Source organism: Chenopodium album, chromosome 26 (assembly GCF_948465745.1).
Source record: "Chenopodium album chromosome 26, dcCheAlbu1.1, whole genome shotgun sequence".
In the NCBI taxonomy this organism is placed as follows: domain Eukaryota; kingdom Viridiplantae; phylum Streptophyta; class Magnoliopsida; order Caryophyllales; family Amaranthaceae; genus Chenopodium; species Chenopodium album.
In genome coordinates, this window is record NC_137859.1 from 7,168,063 (window position 1) to 7,189,401 (window position 21,339).

The following is a 21,339-nucleotide window of genomic DNA, read 5'->3' on the forward strand; positions in this document are numbered from 1 at the left end:
AAAATGGAGGAACTAATTTGAATTTGGAACAATAAATAGCAAAGTCATGAAAATTGGTTATAAACTTATAATGGTGAAAAAAAACTCTTCACTACAACTCTACAACTAAATCCAAATATACCCGAGAACAAGATAAAAATGATAGTCGTATGGAATAACAGCACCTCCGCAACCCCACCGGATATTGAAGATACGAGACTACACCCTCGTTTACCTCGAGCGCCAATGTTTGAGAAATATTATTACTCCAATATTTTATTATTTGGCTGCGTCCACTCTTCTCTTTCTGTTTAGATCTCTTCACTTATCTCCACGTGCTCAAAAGAGCAACTTGTAAGCTAATTATTCAAGGTAATCTATTTCAAACATTTATGTTTGATTTTAATGTTTTAAGACTTCTAACCACTCTTTTAAAATTTTCTTAAATTCTTTTAAAACTCCTTTCATTTTTCTTAAATGCTCTTTCGATTACTCACCTTTTTCAAACTCTACGTCCAATTCTTTAAATTGTACGATTTCTTATTACGATTTATGTTAGCCAACCCCAAAATTTTTTGGGACTAAGACGTTTGTTGTTGGGTCAATGTATCACTACAATTAATGATGATTTATAAATTAATACTACGTAAATAAATTGGTAATAAGGTAAATTGTCATATTGTTTCTCCTTTAAACCAATTTTGTCTCACGTATGTGACGCAGTACAATATATATACTTCGTATTATGAACTTCACCAACCATCCAACTAACAGCATCAGATTTAGCACAACACAAGGACCTTTACATTCATTTCACTACCAAAACAAGGCCTAAACGCATAATTATCGTGTGTAGAAGAAATTAAGACAAAATTCTTAATAATCCAATGTAAACAGAAACTATAATAAAAACAGATCAAGGAAAAAAATGAACATTTTGTACACTCGAGATAGTCTAAAAATGTTAATAAAAAAAAGAAGCAGCTAGTAATCAAAGTCATCTATCCCTCGATTGCTCATGCTGGGGCGTCTAACTAACCGATGTAACGATTGCACCACCTCTGACATTGGTGGCCGAAATTCTGGCTCCGTCTACAACATACCAAGGGAAAATATGAAGTTAATGAAGATTGGATATGTATGCAATGGCAATTAAAGCTTCAAGTTAGGAGGCACAGGTAAGGACGAGTATGAATTGACACCCTAAGCCCCATACCCACTCACCTCGCCTCAGCTCATACTTATATTTCTAAACATTTTTTTGGAGTGCATTATGCAAATTAAACCTTGGTTTATCGATGCTAAACAAGTTTATTATAATTTAAATGGTGGCAAATTGTTTTAGGTTATTGAGGCAGGTAGCGGGGGTGGGTAATGGATTTTCAAACAGTTGGTAGGAATGTATGGTTAGAGCACGTATGGTGGTAACTGGTAATGCATCCCTATTGAGGGTTAGTGGGTATGAAGGTATTAGGCGGGTTGGGGACATCAGGGAACTGTCCCTAGTGCCCACACTGCCCCTAAACTTGTCAAATATGTTAATTATCGGATCCTACACACAAATGTTTATACTTAATTACATATAGTTATCAGTGCAGGTATGATCGCACCTAGGTATAGCCACGTAGAAGGGTAGGGTAAGATTGGTTTTTAATTATATTGAAGTACTGAACCACAATTACTAAATTTTGAGAAGGACAGCTAGTGCTCACCTGTACACAGAGCGCAACAATATCAGCAAACCGAGAAATTGACTTGGGAGGGTAAAGGCCACGTAGTGCAGGATCAACCATTCTTTCAAGAGCGTCGATATCATGAAGCTGTGATAAGGCCCATTGGACAAGATATTGTTCTGCTTTTGGCTTTGTACTGAAAAGAAATGAAGGAAAAATCGGCAAAGAGAATACAGTCTATGAAATTGAGGATGGTATAGTTTAAAGTACAATAACAAAAACAACAAACCTGTCATAAGGCATTCGACCAGTCAACAGCTCAAGCATGACAACTCCAAAGCTATAAACATCGCTCTTAAATGTATAAGCTGCACCATTTGTGCATTCTGGAGCACACCAGCCACCTCCAAGGTTTCCAGTTGCATCCTGGAGTAATCAATTAGGAGGAAAAGGATCAAAGGATTTTCAAAAAGGATATAAACAAAGAAAAAGAGAAAACGATGGAAACATATGGACCAAAAATTTGGAACTTTACAAAGGCTGTATTCCGTTTAAAGGTTACATAAGTTGCAAGATAAATGTTCACACCTATACAAGTCATAATAATTTTTGAAAATTGACAATGGAAACGGCTTTCTCTCCTCTGCCTAAGAGTCGAGATTACTGAAAACTCACAACTCGCAGTAAAAACAAACAAATCACAGATGACACAAATCCGACACCTAAAAAATTTAAATTTTCTTAGGTGTCCAAACAATTAAAAATATCTCACAAATGAACCCAATATCAGCCACAGATGAGAAATAATGAAAAATATCAGATTTACATCTACAGAGCATATCAAGGTTCATTTATGATGGAAACAATGCAATCCTAGCAGGAAGATCTAGAAGCAAGGACTAATACGGAAGTATATAATTGAAAACATCAGACAAGAATGTAGTCTTTATAGCACCATCACAATTGCCAACCATTAGCAGCTTCTGACCTGATAAAAAGTTGCCAAACCACACTCCGTTAAACGAGGATTCAACTCCATATCAAGTAAAATGTTGGATGACTTGATACTCCTGTGAAACAGGGAGCAAGTTTCATGCAGGTACCTGTAAACAAAGAGGTGTGAAAATCTTGAAAAAATACATATTACACAAGGATGTACATGGCAATAGTGGAATGAATCTCCCTTTAAAAGGATGTCAAATTCAAATAATTAGTAGGAATAAAGAATTGCATGCAGCTCCCACAGCAGTGTAATAATGAATCAATTAGCATTCAATATTTCACTTATCACAAAAATTTGAACCATTATAATCAATAAGCATTTTTCAAATCCGAGCATGCATATATATAACAATACTCTATATTTCCAGCTAAATATTCATTCCAAGGAGCATGCAGCGAAGTAACATACTCAACAGCTCGTGCAGTTCCTAAAGCAATCTTCACCCTGGTATTCCAAGTAAGCGGTCTGCTGAATTCATCAGACAAGTGGAGATACTCGTGTATCGAACCATTTCTAAAATACTCATACACCAGCATGTTATGTTTCTGCTCTGAACAATGTCCGGCAAGCTCAACAATATTTGGATGGTAAATCTTGGAAAGGCTTGAAATAATATCAGAAAACTTTTCATCTTGGCCATCTTGAAAGAACGCAGAGCTGATTTTTTTCACAACTATTACCTAGAAAACAAATCAAGACATACTCTGTAAGTCAACACAGTATAATCCTATAATGCTCATGATCATATAAAGCTGAAGTCAAAGCACCATAAGAAATACTAGAGATTGGTAAAAGAACGTTGTTTAAACATCAAAATCAGCACAAAAAAAAAAAACTTAGCACCTAGTATTATATGGGGGCTCAACATATCATCAGCAATGGACCAATATTATGAGGATATTGAAATGTCTTATGCTTTGAAATTATATGAAAAAACATCAGTAGAAAATCAACCTATCTGATTGACAAGCATTAAACACATGTTGAATTCTATGAGACAAATTTACAGTGAGTTTTAAGTATTCAAGCTACCGATACCTTGCCATCTGGACGTTTGGCTTTATAAACACGCCCAATAGATCCTTCTCCAAGCAATCGACTCATAGCAAAGTTGCTAGTAGCAGTCTGCAGCTCTGCCAATGCATAAGGGGTGATTTCAAAAGACACCTTTCTTTGAGAAGCGGCATTATTTGCAAGCTCATTATTTCTTAATGACTTCATGCGGTATGAAAGTGAAGGCTTAAGACCAATTGGACCAGAAGATTGTAAAGCTTTTACGTCATGGTCTGCCAAGTATGAAACAAATGATAAGCGAAGAAGTGATCAGAACAAGAGAGGAAGTATCAACTATCAACAGAAACAATATGACAGTTCACAAAATTAGGTCAAAACAACTCAAAATGGCAGGAGCAGCAACGAGAATTTCTCAACATCCATGAAAATCTTTGAATGTAAAGAGTGTAAAGAGCAAGGTATTACCTTTGAAGCCTTTGTCTTTATCTATTCCCAGTTCAGTTGAGTATCTATTGGACCCAAAGTAATTAAATGATTTGCGATTACTTTGATTATCTTGTTCATCATACAAACTTGAAGAGAAAGAAGATCTTCTTCTTGAAAGTATTGCTAGAAAAGTTGCAATTACCACCAAAACACCCATAATAATTGCAGCAATCATTGCCCCACTTAAGCCACCTTTGCTCATATGGGTAGACTTAATATTGCCACTCGAAGTCATTCCAGGAGGAGGTTGCCCAGAAGACCAAGAATTTCCTTCAATGCTTCAAATATAGTACTAAATGTTAGTGATGTTACTATGGCAAGCTCAAGCAAATTATATCGATTTGTTACTTCCCAGTAATCTAAGGCAACATCAACAATAATATCCCAATGCCCCCAAAGAGGCTCTTAAGTAGGCGAGAAAAGCTTTGATGAGAGAGGTCCAATAATCTAAAGTGAGACAAAACTAGACAATAATTTATGTGTATACAGATACTTACTCTATTTTTTTCACTTTAGTCAACTCATTAGGGATCCAACCACTGAATTTGTTGTTGGCTATATTGCTGCAAGCATGACATATAGTTTTATCAAAGATCTACAAAGAAAAGCAGGCATGCCAAGCTTGAACATGAAATAATGCTTAACATAAGCATATAAGATAAGTTAAAATAACATTTAATCAACTTGAACTCTGTTGAGATAGAACTATTTGTTTCCGAATCATTCACAATAACATATTTCTGTAAACTCCACATGCAACCTCACCTCACCATAACAATAGTCCTTCACCATACCATCTCAAAATATCTTTCCCTCTTCCAACTTATAATGAAAAAAAAAAAGTGGTACAACCAAAATTTGAGTGTTTGACATCCTTCGGAGAGATGAAAACATAATGTATAAATTCTCCTTTATATTGTCATATTGCGAGGGCATCTTTCATTGCAGAACTTAAAAAATGGATAGCGGGGCATGTATCGTTCCTAGGGAGAGAGACAATATCATTGAGATATGTGCCTGTAAAAGTATTTTGAGGTACAAAATATGTGTGTTATTTTTTACTCCCAAAAAAATGTGAAACTATTTGGTAAATCCATTTAAGTGTAAAAACCATTATGGGGCAGAGGGAGTAACAATTAAGGCAGCTGTCACAGCACATAAGTAGCCATATTGCAAAATACATTAAACATTGTATTGTATTGGTTCTCTTTTATTACAGGAGACATGGGAATAGTATGCAGTACATATCCCCACCTGATTTACAAAAAGAGGGTCCTTGATTCAAATGCAAAATAAAATGTAGCAATATATGAATGCGGAAAAAAGAAAAAATATCAAATCAAGACTCAATAAGAGATTTTTATGAGTAAGAAAACTGGTGAGAAGATTGTATCGCAGAAATTATGTATCAAGGCATGTTATGTAGGATATATAGTAGAAATGTAGAATAAGGTAAATGCATAGCATAGCTTCATCTAGAGAGAGAGAAAAAATAAAAAAATAAATAAATAAATAAAAAATCTAGTCAATATCATACGAAGTACTACAAGTAACCAACTTACAGCTCGTCAAGTTTTAACTTTCCAAGCACATTTATCTGGCCATTAAGTTGATTGTTCTGAAGATACCTGTGAGACAAACAGGTTCAGCTTCATGAATTCTTAAGGCACAAAGGTATATGCAATTATTTCTTACAGCGTAGAAAGGCTTGAAAGAGATTCAAAACTCTGAGGCAAGCTGCCAGATAGTTTGTTGAATGAAAGATCCCTGCATCAGTCAGCAATTTGAGCAATGATCACCAGAGTGACAGAATTAAGCAAAAACAGGCAGCATCCATCTGATAACAATGCATTATAAACAAGTCTCTACATAACCTAAGAAAGATGCAAATATGACAATCCATCCTTCATCAAACCATGCTTCGTCCAAAAAAGCTATAACTTCATATATACATTATTTGGGTGGTATATAAATCCATCACATCAAGTTATTAGTTCAGATTAGATATTTTCAAAATAAGAATGGAGTTATAGGCTCAACTTTTTCAAATTGTCGAACTAAAGTTAAATAGCTTGAATTTGAACTAATATCTTCTAAATGATTGTATTTGGGATTTTGGGACTGCAAATTCATAAGAATAATTAGCTCAGAGCCCAAAATCCAATAATGGTTCAGATGTGGACCATTTTATGAGTTATCAAACAAGAGAATACAGTCTTCATATATAGCAAGTTTGCAACAAATGGACTTCTAACCCAAGTGAGCCACCTCCCTTTTCTCTGTAAGTACATTTTTTTTACATCATATGTCCAGTCTTTAAAACACATTGCATTCAATAATTCACACGAGCAAAAATTCAAAAGTCCTATCATCTGTGGTGCTATATTACCATTAACTCTTGACCTCTTGTAGTCCGATGCTTAGTTGCTTACCATTATAACTGAAAGTGATACCATTCTTTTATATAGCACTTGCAACTTCAGTCCCTTTGAACAACTATTTTTTTTCCTAACCCCCTTCAAGATTTAAAAGAGGGCACCAAAATCCCAACTCAACAATTAAGAGCTAAAGATATATCCCTATATCAGAAACAATATTCAAGCTTGCGTTTCTACTTCAACTTTCTTATAATGCACCAGTAATCTATATATATCATGATATAAAACAAAGTAAAAGAAGCCCTGATTGAAAGGTATGAAGCTATGAACCAACAAAAGTTATAGAGTTAAACAAGTTTGACGAAAGCACTTACAGGAGATCAAGATTTGACAGTGAGCTAAACATGTCAGTTATCTGACCATTCAGCTGATTATGACTTAGGTCTCTGCAGTGCACAAACATACACAAATTTAACAATGAATCAAATGACTCGAAGCCTTGAACAGGCCATAGATATGATTCTGATCAGAATAAATAATAAAGCAAACTTCACTTACATGTCCTTAAGGCTTTTCATTTGTGAAACAGAATAAGGAACAGTACCAGTAAAGCCGTTGTTGGACAGATCACTGATAATCACAGCAGTATTAAGAAGTCAGTCAATAATCTGGCGAAAGTGTGCAACAAACACATTAAATAATGATTAATTGATGCCTTTTAAAACTACAGTAGCTGTAAAAACAAGCTAGTCCTAGTAGAGCCAAAGCAACAAAATGGAATAGGATAACTATATATCAAAATCTCAAAAAAGAGCAATAATCTTTACAGCCTCGCTATGAATACCTCTCCTAGAAGACACAGGGTGACATTCACATTATGCAACTAAAAATAAACATCATAAGAAGCTCAGGCAACACACTTAAATAGCAAGTTCGAAATTTTTGACACTCACAGGTGTTTCACATTGGGAGGAAGTTGATAAGGTATGTCACCGCTGAGTTTGTTGTTGCTAACATCGCTATTCCATGACAAACAAACATATGCATAATCAATAGCTTAACAGGTTAAATCAATTACGAAACTAAGACAACGCAAATACGAGTAAATAAGCTCACAAGTAGGTGACTGATGCAAGGTTTGATAACTGATAGCCCAGTGATCCTGTCAGTCCTAAACCAGATAAATTTCTACAAAATTGATCAAAGAAAAATGAAAATGTCAAAAATTACAAAGTAATCAAGAAAAATATTGCTGAATACTGTAAAAATTTGGAGAATATACATTTCAGTGACTGAAGATTTAGAACATTCAATGCCTTTCCATCCATCACCACAAGGATCACCACCATTTGATTCCCAATCCTTCAACTTTTTAGGAGAATTCAAGCTTGTGAACATCACATTAAGGGCAGTAACTATATACAACAAATAAAAACAAAGATTCCGTCAACATATAATCATATAATAACAAAAACTCGAGAAAGTTTATGTTAATATCCGATATTGATCAATCTCACACACACGAAACAGTAAAACCGCAAACACAAACTTCCTCAAATAACCCACATCATAAAGGGAAGAAATAAGACAATTTAGGAAAAAAATTACCATCTTTAGAATCAGTTTTGGAGTGCACTAATGTAAGAACCCCACAAAAGAAGAACCATAATAATAATAACCCTATGAAATTGGGGGACATTTCTGAAAACCCAATTCCCAAAAAGGACAGATTGGATCAAAGACAGACATACAAATCAAAGCAGCAAATTCATCAACAAAAATTAGGGATTTTGAAGATGAACACCATGAATGTTGCAGGAAAAAAATTGAGAAAATGGAGAAATTCCCAGAACTACCCAGAAATTGTATGTTTCTAAAATTGGATTGTTGAGGCATCATTTCTGCTCTCTCTTTCAATCTAGTGTTTTGGGTGGAAAGTTGATGCATGCCAAATTTAGGAAAATCCTAATATGTTGGGAGAGAGAAAATAAGGGAATTGAAAACGATGACAGATAAACCGTTGAGTTCGCCCCATCTCTTGGAAAATTTAACATCTTGTTATAATCTTCATATCCCCCTCTTCAATTGTTCTGTTCCCGCTCTCTTCGACTATTGTAAAATACTCTCTCCGTTTTTAAAAGATTGTCTTTTATTTATGTTTTTGGTGCGACCAGGGTTGTGTATGAGCATTAATTTAGACATGTGTGTCAATATTCAATATTATGCAGTGATTGACGTAATTATTGTTATATGTAGCTCTAAAGGCTTTATTATAACAACTTTTGAATTCTATCACAAAATTTTTACATGTAAGGATATTAACATATGAGTTTCTCTTTGAACGGAAGAAATGATACGAGCTATCTTGAAAAAACAATAGTCTTAATACTGTTGATACATGATGAAAATTCTTCAAGAACTAATTATAGCTGAATATTACACAAACATATGCTGAAAACTTTAGGTAACACCGTACCAAAGAGCTTGAGAAGACGAGAACGACTTCCAAAGAAAATAAATGGGAAGTGTAATTCTATTCAATTGATTCGATTTGAATAATTTATTACATGAATTTCAACTAACAAAAAACAATATAACAACTTGTGTATCATAGCTCTTACATATCGAAAGGAAACAATGACAGAAGACACTCTGTATGTCATCAGATCTATAATCAACAGTCAAGACTAAGGATTCTTGCGGTTTTCGCTCACAAATTAAGCACAAGGAAAGTGCAAAGTCACATGTGAGTCAATATGGAATCGATATACTTGTATAATATATTTACTCACATATATACAACTCCAAGCTTAGAATGAGCACAATCCTTCTGCTATCTTCTTCCAATTCCCCCTGGAATATGAGGTAAAGAAATGAGCCAATGGGCAATGGCTGCATATCTGGAATTCCCGACAGATGTATAAACTTTTTTATTAGCTCCCCTTCTGCTTCTGACCAGATGTTGAGCCCCGCTTACTTAACTTCTTCAAAACACAAGCGATGGCAACTTTGGCACCTAAACCCGGATTGCCGTGGGATAGACAGATTAAGCCTCCAAGAAGAAGCAAGCCATTAGCTATCAATTTCTTTGAAGGCTTCCTCTTGCACTTTTGAGGATTAGGTCCATTTTCCTGATCACTGACGCCATTGCTAGAACCAGAACCAGAAGCTATATCCGAAGGTGCTGCTCTGATGATGACATCTAGTTCACGGGGAACCTACATTTAAGATAAATCACCACTACAATCATGTTGTAATATAGATGGAAATCTAGGTAGATAAAACATCTGTAAAATCTTACATCACTACTAAACTAGCACACAGTACACCACCACAACAGGCAGCACAGCAGCCTGTACTCTGTCACTGTTGTATGCGATAAAAAAAAAATCCACTTAATGTTAAGTCTTTGTTGATCATGACCTGGATTTTTAAAATTGTTTAGATAACCTTTTTTATAATTCATGTGTGCAATTGCAAATCATATAACATTTCCTAGGCAGCAGAGCAGCAAAAGTCAATACTTCTATAATCCGAAGTGCCCATAAAGATAACGTCACTGCAGCATAAGACATCAGAAATTGCCCATGATCACGGTATAAGCAAAATCCAAATTTGCATATCTTATGAAAGAATTACTGACATAAAAAGATGCCTATGAAACCAGACTATTCACTAGTCACTACAGCATCAAACAGTCAAACACCCAACAGACTTCTGCAAATTTCTCAAAAGCGTAAGGTACTCATTCCGCCCTGTCCCAAATCACATACCCACTTTCCTTATACAATGTTCCAAAATGAGGTACCCATTTCTTTCCCGTCTAGCTCTCTCAATTTCAATACTTTCTTTGACTAATTATTTTCTATCTATCCAATTTCCTCAATTCATTATACAATAAAGCCCCCGCTGTAGTAGCTTTTGGACAACATTAGTTCTAGTCTCCATGCCCTGATGCCCTACATATGTGGGGACTGCAAAGTTAAAAAAAGGGATGGAAGTAAAAGGGTAATTCACATCTTCACATGACCAACAGTCATCAGAATGCTGACCTGCTCTTTGTACAGAAACAATTGTTACTTTGAGCCAACCCTTCATAAAACGATAAGGTGGCAACAAGGTTTCCCTATAGACCAGCTATTAAAGTCATACCATTCCACACATTCCTAATCACTCATTCTAAGTTGGGATTTTTTTAAATACTCATGTATGTAAAAAAAAACATGGCTGATATTTCCAAAGGAAGCTTTAGCTTGCTGACACAGAAAAACAGGACAAAAAATAAATGAGCCTAACCTTCTGAATGACAGAAACAGCAGTCGTCTTTGAACTTGACTGCCGATAGGAGATTGAAGAATACTTTCGTAAAGCATCATCCATTTTACAAACATAACTCCATATCCCTTTCGCAAATGCCAACTTTGCGAATTCCACATTCAAACCAGCATCTTCTTGATGCACCATTCTGATTTCACTTGCATTCCTTCCAGGTACTGAAGCAATACAAACTCACCATCAACTCATCAAGTTTGTGATATACAACCACTAATTTTTTTCATCATAATAGCAGTTCTACATCCTCAATTACTAAACAAGAGAGCACTAATACCTCAGATGATTTTTCACAGAAGACAAAGCATTTTAGAAATACTAAAAAGAATCACCATCACAAAGATGAAATATACAGTTAGTAAATGCAGGCACTCAAAGCACAAGAAAACAATATATATAAGCACTTGCCTTGCCGTATCCTCCACCCAGATCTGAAAAATGCAACACGTACATACTTCTTTTGAATAGGTGCCAAAGGATGCTCACATTCCTAATGAAGGTCATCAGCAATAGGCAAAACTCTCAGCAAAAATACAATCGCAAAATAGCTAAGAAAAGTATAAAAGCTAAGACACTCGGGGCAGTTAAAAAATTTAATATCGACAAAGAAGCTCTGTGTTTTACACAATGACTCGGTATAAAAATAAAAAATTAAAAATTAAAAATAAAAAACATGCGACATATTTTATGAGGATTTGAAGATAACATAGCCTGCAAAAAGGGGGGGAAAGGACAAGGTGATGAAATGAATAGCTAGCCAAAACAATTTGAAATCCTATACATGATTTCTCAAAACCTCTTGCATAAAACCTCCTAATGCTTTTGCAACAGCCAAGCACCAGTATACTACATAAAGAATATAAACAGAACAGGAACAAAACATCCTAAGCAACATTAAGTAATTAATGATAACAAAATCCCTCCGAAGTCATAACAACCATCACCCACCTAAATGCAGCCCTGCCGATTTTTTTTCTTAAATTATTTACAATACATTGATCAAGAAGTAGTTCAAGCATATCAACATATACAGATTATGATACCTCACAGTATGTCAACTCGGACTTTCTACAATGTTTCAGGAATCAGGAAAATCAGTTGACCTGCTCTTTGAATATTTAATCCAGTCTATATTGTTTTGTAAAGTATTTAATCATAATTCACATCAAACAACTTTTCTGTAAGAAAAAGAGTATAATAGAATTTTAAAATTCAACATTGTTGATAGAAATTCTATAAGGCCACAAGGACTATGCAAAATCTTTTTTCTGAATGTAGGGTATACAACACTATATGTATCTTGCAAACAGTATGTCACACTCCAAACTTTGTCAAACACAAAACTTAAAAGAAGCTCTGGTAATATTTTAGATTAAAATGAAAGGTTAAAAGTCTAAGAACTCACCTTTGAATAGCAATAAAACGTCTTATTGTTGCCTTCCCAGATCTTCCATGCCAAAACATATTCTCTAGGCGTCAAAAGAGGAAACTTCTTAATGGTCCTCCCAATCTCAGTTCCACTTCCTTTATCAATCTGCAATTGCTCATGAGCAACCACTGTTTTGTCCCACTGCGTCCTATAATCAGAGTCCATATAGAAGTCTCTTAGGGCTTCAGGGGTGCAATTCTCAAAAATAGTCACACTCAAATATTTGATAGGACCATCCTACATAAAATAACAAGGAAACACACATCAGAAACACTATCGCAGTTTATCAAAGCAACCTAAGTCTTGCTTTAAAATAATAATAGGGATCAAGAAATGACAGAGGCTTCAGTTAGGGATTAACAATGGGACTAAACATTGAGCAGAAGACGCCCAAAAAAAAAGTGGTTCTACAACCTACTCATTCATACAGACCCTTTATATAGGAAAGCCTTATATAACTCAAATCTCTTTCAAAGGTTGATGCATCAAAAGATGCAAATTCAAATGGTCACTGAAAATAAAAGGTGCAAAAACCATTGCAGTAATCTCTGCTTCATAAACTAGCCAGAAAAAAGACAAACAGTCACCCGCCAGAAAGCGATTTGACATCTACACCATTAGGCAGTCAAAGTGTCAAACACACTTTACTATGAAAAGAGTTCCACAACTAAAACTCAACTGGAATGGTACTGATTGTGTCCTTTGCAAGTAATGAAGGGATTGGTGAGCCATTAACATATTCTCCACAAAATTGTTCAGACTCTACTCACAAGGTATTTGACATATCCAAAGCCTAAGAGGGAGAGAGAAAGGAGCAATTGGAAAGTAAATTATTCAACTCTATATCCATGCACACTATGTAAACAACTTGATAGGGATGTTTACAAGTGCACTAGTAGACTCTAAGTCAACAAGCAAAAAACATCAGTGGAAACTGGCTAGAAAGAAAATTTTATCAGATACCAACATAAGCTAAAAAAGTACACAGAAAAGTCTAATAATTTCATCACTTGGTCAAATAGACAAATATGCCTACCTATGCCCCCCGAAAAAGAGACTATTCAAATTAGATAAGTAACCAGAAAATGGTGGATTGTTAATAATCACCTTTGGTTTACAGCATTTTGCCTGGTAGGACATAGAAGCCCTGCTTTTTGCAATGACGTTTTCCCATTTTCCATTTTCAGTCTCATTGGCTTTCTCATCCAAACTGTCAATCAAACTTTTCAAATCACCATCTGATACAAGGTCTGATATTCTGCAGATGAAGCGCAGAATTTTTTACATGAGAAGTTGAAAAGGATATATATGTGTATGTATATAAACATAAAACTTTGCACTCATAGAACACAATCAGCCATGAAGATCGGAAAAATCTGTACAATAAACATCAATGCTCTTTGGTGCAGATCAAATACAGCCCAAATAGAAAATCAGAATAAAAAGGCAATAGAGAGATATTGATATTTGGAGATGACAATTGTATAGAAGATCAAGATATACAGGAAGTCTGATAGTAGTATAGTATTATTCTGTGATTCACGATGCCCAAGCATATACTCAATAGAGGCATACTATTTCTACGAAGTACAAGCTACACTTGATAAAAATATACTGATATGTGTAACAACAAACAACCGCCACCCGCCAAAAAAAGGGGTTTGTGATACAAAACAATGGTAATACCTCCGGTGATTAACAAAGTGTTTTACCTGTATAACTGGTGGCCAAAAATGTAATCCATTCATGCAGAACAAACATATGAAGTACAGTACTATCGGAAGATGTTCCCAAAAGATTTTCCAGTTTATTAGAGTGATTCAATTAGAATTTCATACACCCATACTTAAATAAAAGGCAGACCCACAATCGCAAAGAATCTTTTAGTGAATTCATATCAAATCTTCGATAGTATGATGTTAGTTTAATGCAGCAACTATTACAAACCGAAGAAAGGGCATTGTAACTCAATTTTTATAAAATGATCCATTCAACACAAGTAGACATCGGTAACTATCTCATGACTCTAAAAAGGCTTGATTCGAGTGTAGCAATTCATTTATTAACTTCAAAAGCATGATATAAAACTAGAACACACATAGCTTATTGAATTTTCAGTTTCGAGCTATTTTATCTTATTCTTTGTCAGCTATAGTGTTAGTTTGCCCATCACAAGTAACACACTCCATACATAATATATGTTCATAATCTTCGAGCTAATTTGTTCATCCGGAACCACGATGCAACATCATAATATAATACAAAGTAATCAATATTCATAGCAAATTATCTAAACACATTGAAAATCAAAAACTGGAAAATTAGAAACAAATACAAAATTCCACTATAAACTACAGCATTTAGCAAAACAATTATAATCGAAAATAGTAGCAAATAGAATGAAAGATTACCGAAAAGAGGAGATAGAAGCATCATCAGAGGAGAGAGAAAGAGGAGGATGAGAAGAATTGCGTCTAAATCGAGCAATTAAACCTCGAAATACTGGAAAAATAAACTTGAAAATTTGCCATACAAATATGAAAGAGATAGCAGCAATTGCAGCCCAACCTCCTCCTTTGTTTTCCCACCATAATTCTCTAACTTCTGGTAATGTTGACGATGATGATGATACCAGAACTTCCGCCATTTTTGATGTTCCTAATTACTTTGCCGAAACCCTAATTTGATTGCAAGCATCAATCAATGAAAAAGAGGGATGATTTTGAGATTATTGGGATTAAAGTGAAGAAATTTGATTGAATTTATGGAATTTAGTTTGAATTGAATTGATTCGAATTTGATGGAAACTGGAAATAATCCGGTTAATCCGCCATTGATGAGGTTTTGGAAGTGAAAATAAGGATAGACTGTCGAATAAGTACACACCAATCTCTCTTCTAGTGATGTTGACCTGTCTTGGATTGACAAATGGACAACATCTACTTATTTCTTCCGTTCTATATTAATTGCATCATTTGGACTCTTTACGAATATTATTTCTCGAAATTTGTATAATGATGAAAAATGTACCGTAATAGAGTACGGAGTAGAATTTTACCTCACCTTAGAGTTATTCTGGTATGAAATGGAAAATTTAAAATCTAAATGGTGCAATTATAATGAATGGAAAAGGTATTTAAACGAGTGCATTTTGCTCTAATGTTGTTTCAATTTCTTAGAGTGTGCACCAAGATACACCCAACTCTAATGTAAAAACTTGTTTAAACATTTTGTTGCCTATTTGAAAAGTCCTCCAAATGTTGCCATCAAGGAAATACTAAATGTCCAACATATGAACAAAAGGGAAAATTAGCTTAAAGAAAATATTTTGGTACCATTAGAACAAGATCTGTGTACAAGATGCACAGTAGAGATAATCGACAAATTGAATTCAATTGGCTTATAATTAAAACAGAATTAAAATCAAAAGAGATTATTTTTAATTTTAGAATTATCATGTGTTTTTTTTAACACCTCAAAATTTGTGGTTTTTTGCAACCAAATAAAATTTGTGGTTTTCTTCTAATTGGGGTAGGATTTATATGTCAGCATGTGTTGTGACAAAAGTTTACTGATAAACTTCAAAAATTATTGATTGAATTGGACTTTTTTGCCTTTCATAATGGATTTATCATCACTAATACATTATCCAGGATGCTTATTTAGGAAGTACTCACCCTTAAAAATATAAGCTTTTAATTTTCGCTTTCCTTTCAAATTCCATACAATTTATGGGGAAAAAAAATAAAAAAAATAAAAAATTGAAATGAAGATTTATAAACTTCTACTCATGTCACCCCCTATGACCAAAGAAAAAAAAAAAAAAACAAAATTTTATAGGTGTAAGAATCAATCCTATGACAAAATTTTATGGTACATCTCAAGTCAATTGATCAGTTACAACTTAAGTTACAAAACTAAATAGTAAATATGCAAGAACTTCTAGGCTCCAACTAACCAAAATGATAAACCCCAAAGCTAATATGAATGCTGATCGACCTAGCTAGCTCTCGATCATCTACAAGAAAGTAACATTTATATCTGGGCTGATGCCTGTAATAATGGATCCTTCGGATACAATTTGCTTCTATCTGCAAGAGCTGTTCTAATGCACAGCATGTCAAGTCTACAAGTGTATAAATTACTGCTGGTGTTCAGGTTAATTCAACTTCCTGATTCATGTCAGAAACTTCATCACTTAAATCACGACCTGATGTTTCAATAGGGAACAACAAGACAGATACCCCAGAAACAAAGATAATGGCCTCAAACAGAAGAATGGCTGTAGTTCGGTGACAACCATGAATCAGACTCACTGCCACAAGGGGGCAGGTCATTCCACCAATTCTTCCCATAGAGCTGGCAACTCCTACTCCCGTTGTTCGAACTGAGGTTGGGTATATCTAGTCAAAAACAATTACAGACAGAAGATTAATATTGCAAATTAGCAAGTCATACAAAAAATATAAAATGAATAATATGCATCTCGTAGTAGATCAGTAAGCTCCTGTTCCAATAATGACACAATACAGATGCTAAATGGCAACATCATGAACATTTATAGATTCCACACGGGATTTCCACATAAAATTGAACACAAAACTCGTTGATATGTCTTTGATTAATATCTTTGATCAAAAGAGCTTTATGAGTAAGTTATAAACAGCAACTCATATGGCAAACATCTGAACAAAAAATTGGGATGCCAATGTCGTCAAGGCATTAAAAGGTAACTAAGAAAAGGTGGGTTTCCTATTCTATGAAATTGCTCTCATCAGTGACAAATTTATCACTTGTACAATTCTCATACCTCAATCATCCAAAGGACAGTTGAAACCTCATATGCTTAGTTCCTCACAGTTTTGAGGTTCCACTCTTGTATCACAGTACATGAATAATACGAGGGGAGAAAAGAAGGAAACTAGAAACTGTTCTCTAATTATACTGGGTATGGAATTTTGTCTTGGAAGTTGGAACTACTAAATTGGGTTTAATAGAATCTATAAGCATTTATGAGATGTTCTAGACTATCTCAATCACATTGGCTACAGGCACCAAAAGTAGTATAGCATGGTAAAATATACTTCCTCCGTTTCTATTTAGTTGACGCGTTTGATTTAGGCACATATATTAAGGAGAGGAAAGAGAGTGAGAGAGAATGCAAAAGCAAGTGGGATAGCTTGTAATTGCAAGGTAAAAAAGTTACCCCAAAAGGAAACGTGTCAACTAAAAAAAACTTCCTAAAAAGGAATACGTGTCAACTAAAAAGAAACGGAGGTAGTACAAATTTTATTGATTTTTGAAGTTTTGCATCACAATTTTTAGCAGCAATTCAGGGATACTAAAATGCATTGAAGTTTGAAACTCAAAAGTCAATCACTCGTCAACTTTTAATTAGCCAATATACAGATTACTGACGATGGGAAATGTCCAGCTTTTGATATGTTTTTTATAGCATGAAGATATAAATAATTCATCAAATTTGGCTGACTGGGTTCAGCAAGTTACCTCCGGAGCATATATGTATACAATGTTGAATGTCGATGTGATACATATGCGGGCACCAAATAGAAGAGGTGTTACTAAGCTCCCGGACTGATAGAAGGCCAATGGTAGTAGGAAAAGGCAGCAGAGGAAAAACATAGATGCCATAGAAACCTTGCGACCAACATTGTCCACCATTGCTGCAGACAGAAGCAGCCCCGGAAACTCTAGAATATAGCAAATCAGCTGACATTAATTAGTCCTTATTACAAGAAGTAACAGGATAACCATTCCTAATCTGAAGTACAAAAGTAATACCTGCAAAACTGGTTATGAAAACATTTTTGTAGTTGACACCCACAGATTTTCCTGACTCTGATGGAGAATGATTTGGAGTGCACTTATTATCACTGCTGCTCAGAGCAGTTGTCAACAATACAAGTCCATAATATGCAAATGCATTTCCAATGAACACTACCCATAAGAGCAGGGTTGACTTTAGTAATTGTGGTGAAAGAAGTGTGAAGACAGAAGTTCCTTTTGGTGCACTACTTGTAGAATCCAAGCTATCAACTATTTCAGTTTCTCCTTTGTTTGGTGATAGCAAACGTGCATCTTCTGAAGGAAGATCAACTACTTTGGCAACTTGATTTTCAGAAACAAGAATACCAGGTGGAAGTTCTGCTTTGTTCAATCTTGCTATCCTCTCCAAAATTTCTACTGCTTCATCTGTCCTACCTGTCCTGCACAGATATCTGGGTGATTCGGGTGCAGTTCGGTAGAAGACGAGAAGTACTGCAGAGGGGACTGCAGAAAATGCCAGTAGCCATCTCCAACCCAATGAAGGCATAACAATCTACAAAAAGACGATTTTTAACCGAGTAAACAAATGGAAATTCCATAGCTGAAGAAGTTAACCAGAACAAATTTAATCATAACCCTAACTCCTAACACACTCCACCTTTCTAATCATTGGTGGAAAAAGTCATATACGAAGTAGTTGCCAAAACGAATTTCATCCCTAATACATCTCCCCCCCCCCCCCCCCCCCCCGCCATCCTTTGATAATCAAACCATGGAAACATACCCTTCTAATTCCTTTCCTACATGACAAACATTAGATACATACTCCCTCGTCCCAAATCCCACTAAAAGAAGCCCAAAACAGAATTAAAAATGTAAAATGGGTTACCGCTACTGTTTTATTGCTACTGTAAGCGTGCATTGACTGATGCAGGCCACAATCAAAGAAAACAATTCATTAAATGGTACAAATGTGTTCCAAGAAAGAACAAAAGGCAAATATTATAGGATGGAGGGAGTATCTATGATCATTTTCTAAACTTTGACGCTCAAGTATCAATTATGGCATAGTCTTAACAATGAATTTTGCTATTTAAAATTACGCCTGCACATTTTTCCTTCCAAAGTCTTCTTTTCATTTGCTAATGGCAGATTGATGTATTCTTTTAGAAGACCGTACCATCACAACACACAAATTCGTAAAGACTAATAACAATATAGGAGGGATAATGTTGTTTATAGAATAATACCCAAGCTAGTGAAGCCTCCAACAAAGTCCCAACAGTCCAAAAGGCTGAAAACAGAGACATCCAGGTACCTCTTCTGGGAGCAGGAATGAATTCCAAAAGCCAGGATGACAGTACCGGCCCTCCTCCCAAACCAAGACCAACAAAGAAACGAAAGAAGATCAACGTTGCATAGTTTGGAGCAAGAGCACTAGAAATTCCTGCCGCTGATGTAAAAATTGCAGTTATGAAAAATCCATTCCTGGGAGATGATGCATGTGACAAAAGTGACAAGTCTGTGTGAATATAAGATAAAAGGTATGGGAGCAGCTTTGTTATTATCAGACCAGACCATTATCATTTTTTACATGAAACACAAGCTAAACTATACAGGCAAATCATTAGCACTGGACTATTGGAACAAGGAGTCGAGGACTCAATGAAGTAGAACAGAAACTGGCATAAATGGCATATAGGAAAAATGCAAATAATTGATATTCTTATTCCTGAGGAAAAACACAAGATGTCTACTCTAAATCTTATGATACATGTGTATAAATAGAATGAGGCATGACTACTTTATACAGACAGGATAATTTATAAACCACTAGATGATTCTACTAGAGCATGACATCAGATTACATTACGGTTTTCAAAAAGTTCTTACACAAACAAGTTCTTTGAGAGGCATAGAGAAAGTCTACGTAATTTCTGGTTCAGGCAATATGGCCACTCCATAGTTTGAAAACATAACTTGAAAATTAAGGCTACATAAACACTTAGAGAGAAAAAGGGTGGAGGGGTCCAATGTCGAGTTGTAGAAGTCAAGAGAAGTAATTTGTAAATATGCAGAGATGATGGTTATGAGATAATTGCAAATGATGATAACAATACAAATGGATGAGAAAGGCTAAATCAAAAAGATATCTGCACTCACTATATGTTTTACTTGTACGAGATAGCATCATTAACTACATCAAATACTTCCTAGCTTCGAAGAATATGGAATCAACTGATAGAAGAGCTCACCTCCGCCCATACTTATCTGAAACAATGCCCCATGAATATGAACCGATCAGCATGCCAGCAAAAACAACACTGGTTATCATACTTTCTTTATTTGGAGAAAGGCCCCACTCTGCCTGAACAGCTGGTCCAACAAAGGAGAGAAGCATCATCTCCATTGCTTCTGCAATCCATCCCATTCCAGCATAAGCAAGGAGATAAATCTGAAATTTTCCAGAGCCCATAGAAATGAGGGCATCATCAACCGTGTACTTTTGCGTTTCTTCTTCCATCTGTAAAACATTAAACATTAGAGCAATATTCTGCAGACTATAATTTACAAGAAATTGCTAGCAATATATAAATTGTAAAGCTCAATAAGCAGCACAGCACCCAATCCATCAGCCTGAATAGAATCATTAACATTGTAAATGATTTAAGAAAACTAGATGAACAACTAAAGAGTCAGCCACAAAATCAGCTAGTCAGCTTCCCTCCTCAAACATAGAATAAGCAGTTTTGCTATACAACAGCCGATGTTTCCACTCGAAAAAACGTCAAATTCTCATCATCAGCTACCACTTGTTTACAATCATTTCTCAGAATCAATCGAACCCTTAATCCCATAAGTGGGGTCAGCTACAATCATTTCTTAGAATGTTTATTAAAAAAGAAAAATTTGTCATGCTATAACAATATAAACATCTTTATTAACAGGAGTACTCTCTAGTACTTATATCAAGAGTCAAGACCATAATTTTAAAGTGCATTGAATAGTCAACACACACACTCACTCAGTCACTCATAATCTACAATGCATTGGGGAAGTCAACACACACACACATCATACATTTACTAATTGGAGAAACTGATACATAAAACCCAAAAATTAACCATTTACACAATGACATTTTAACAGGCTTCTATCATAAACCAAGATCAGCAATCAAAAACTGGAACTCGACTCGAACCGATGAATGTTCCATGGATCACTAACATTTAACCTTGATCATTTGCAATTTTCAAG

General features: G+C 35.1%; 2 protein-coding genes across 2 annotated transcripts; both read right to left on the reverse strand.

The window, feature by feature from the left end:
• Window positions 1-880: 880 nt before the first annotated feature.
• LOC145616724 (protein STRUBBELIG-RECEPTOR FAMILY 5-like) lies at window positions 881-15,160 on the reverse strand. Its single transcript, XM_081671468.1, has 22 exons — window positions 14,706-15,160; window positions 13,402-13,552; window positions 12,271-12,531; window positions 11,274-11,355; window positions 10,830-11,026; window positions 9,472-9,751; window positions 8,142-8,270; window positions 7,816-7,948; window positions 7,650-7,721; window positions 7,487-7,552; window positions 7,092-7,163; window positions 6,908-6,979; window positions 5,851-5,922; window positions 5,718-5,783; window positions 4,653-4,718; window positions 4,135-4,433; window positions 3,694-3,941; window positions 3,064-3,335; window positions 2,641-2,755; window positions 1,942-2,078; window positions 1,692-1,848; window positions 881-1,071 (listed from the first exon to the last, which is right to left on the reverse strand). Exons 1-22 carry the CDS (start codon window positions 14,939-14,941, stop codon window positions 964-966), a joined length of 3,291 nt encoding a protein of 1,096 aa, XP_081527594.1. The 5' UTR covers window positions 14,942-15,160; the 3' UTR covers window positions 881-963.
• Window positions 15,161-15,940: 780 nt separating this feature from the next.
• On the reverse strand, window positions 15,941-20,623 carry LOC145618052 (organic cation/carnitine transporter 7-like). The gene is made up of 5 exons (XM_081672831.1): window positions 20,337-20,623; window positions 19,332-19,569; window positions 18,097-18,634; window positions 17,803-18,005; window positions 15,941-16,697 (listed from the first exon to the last, which is right to left on the reverse strand). The coding sequence occupies exons 1-5, from the start codon at window positions 20,621-20,623 to the stop codon at window positions 16,449-16,451; spliced, it is 1,515 nt and encodes a 504-aa protein (XP_081528957.1). The 3' UTR covers window positions 15,941-16,448.
• Window positions 20,624-21,339: the final 716 nt, after the last annotated feature.

Excerpts from the sequence above, each read along its gene's own strand:
- LOC145618052 (XM_081672831.1), bottom strand. The coding sequence starts at position 20,623 with ATGTTTAATGTTTTACAGATGGAAGAAGAAACGCAAAAGTACACGGTT. Across the intron at positions 19,570-20,336 it reads TCAGATAAGTATGGGCGGAG|GAATGGATTTTTCATAACTG; the intron begins GTGAGCTCTTCT and ends ATCATCTCCCAG. Across the intron at positions 18,635-19,331 it reads TGGAGGCTTCACTAGCTTGG|ATTGTTATGCCTTCATTGGG; the intron begins GTATTATTCTAT and ends GTCTTTTTGTAG.
- LOC145616724 (XM_081671468.1), bottom strand. The coding sequence starts at position 14,941 with ATGGCGGAAGTTCTGGTATCATCATCATCGTCAACATTACCAGAAGTT. Across the intron at positions 8,271-9,471 it reads TGGTCAGAAGCAGAAGGGGA|GATCCAATCTGTCCTTTTTG; the intron begins GCTAATAAAAAA and ends ATGTCTGTCTTT. Across the intron at positions 2,756-3,063 it reads GGAACTGCACGAGCTGTTGA|GTACCTGCATGAAACTTGCT; the intron begins GTATGTTACTTC and ends CTTTGTTTACAG.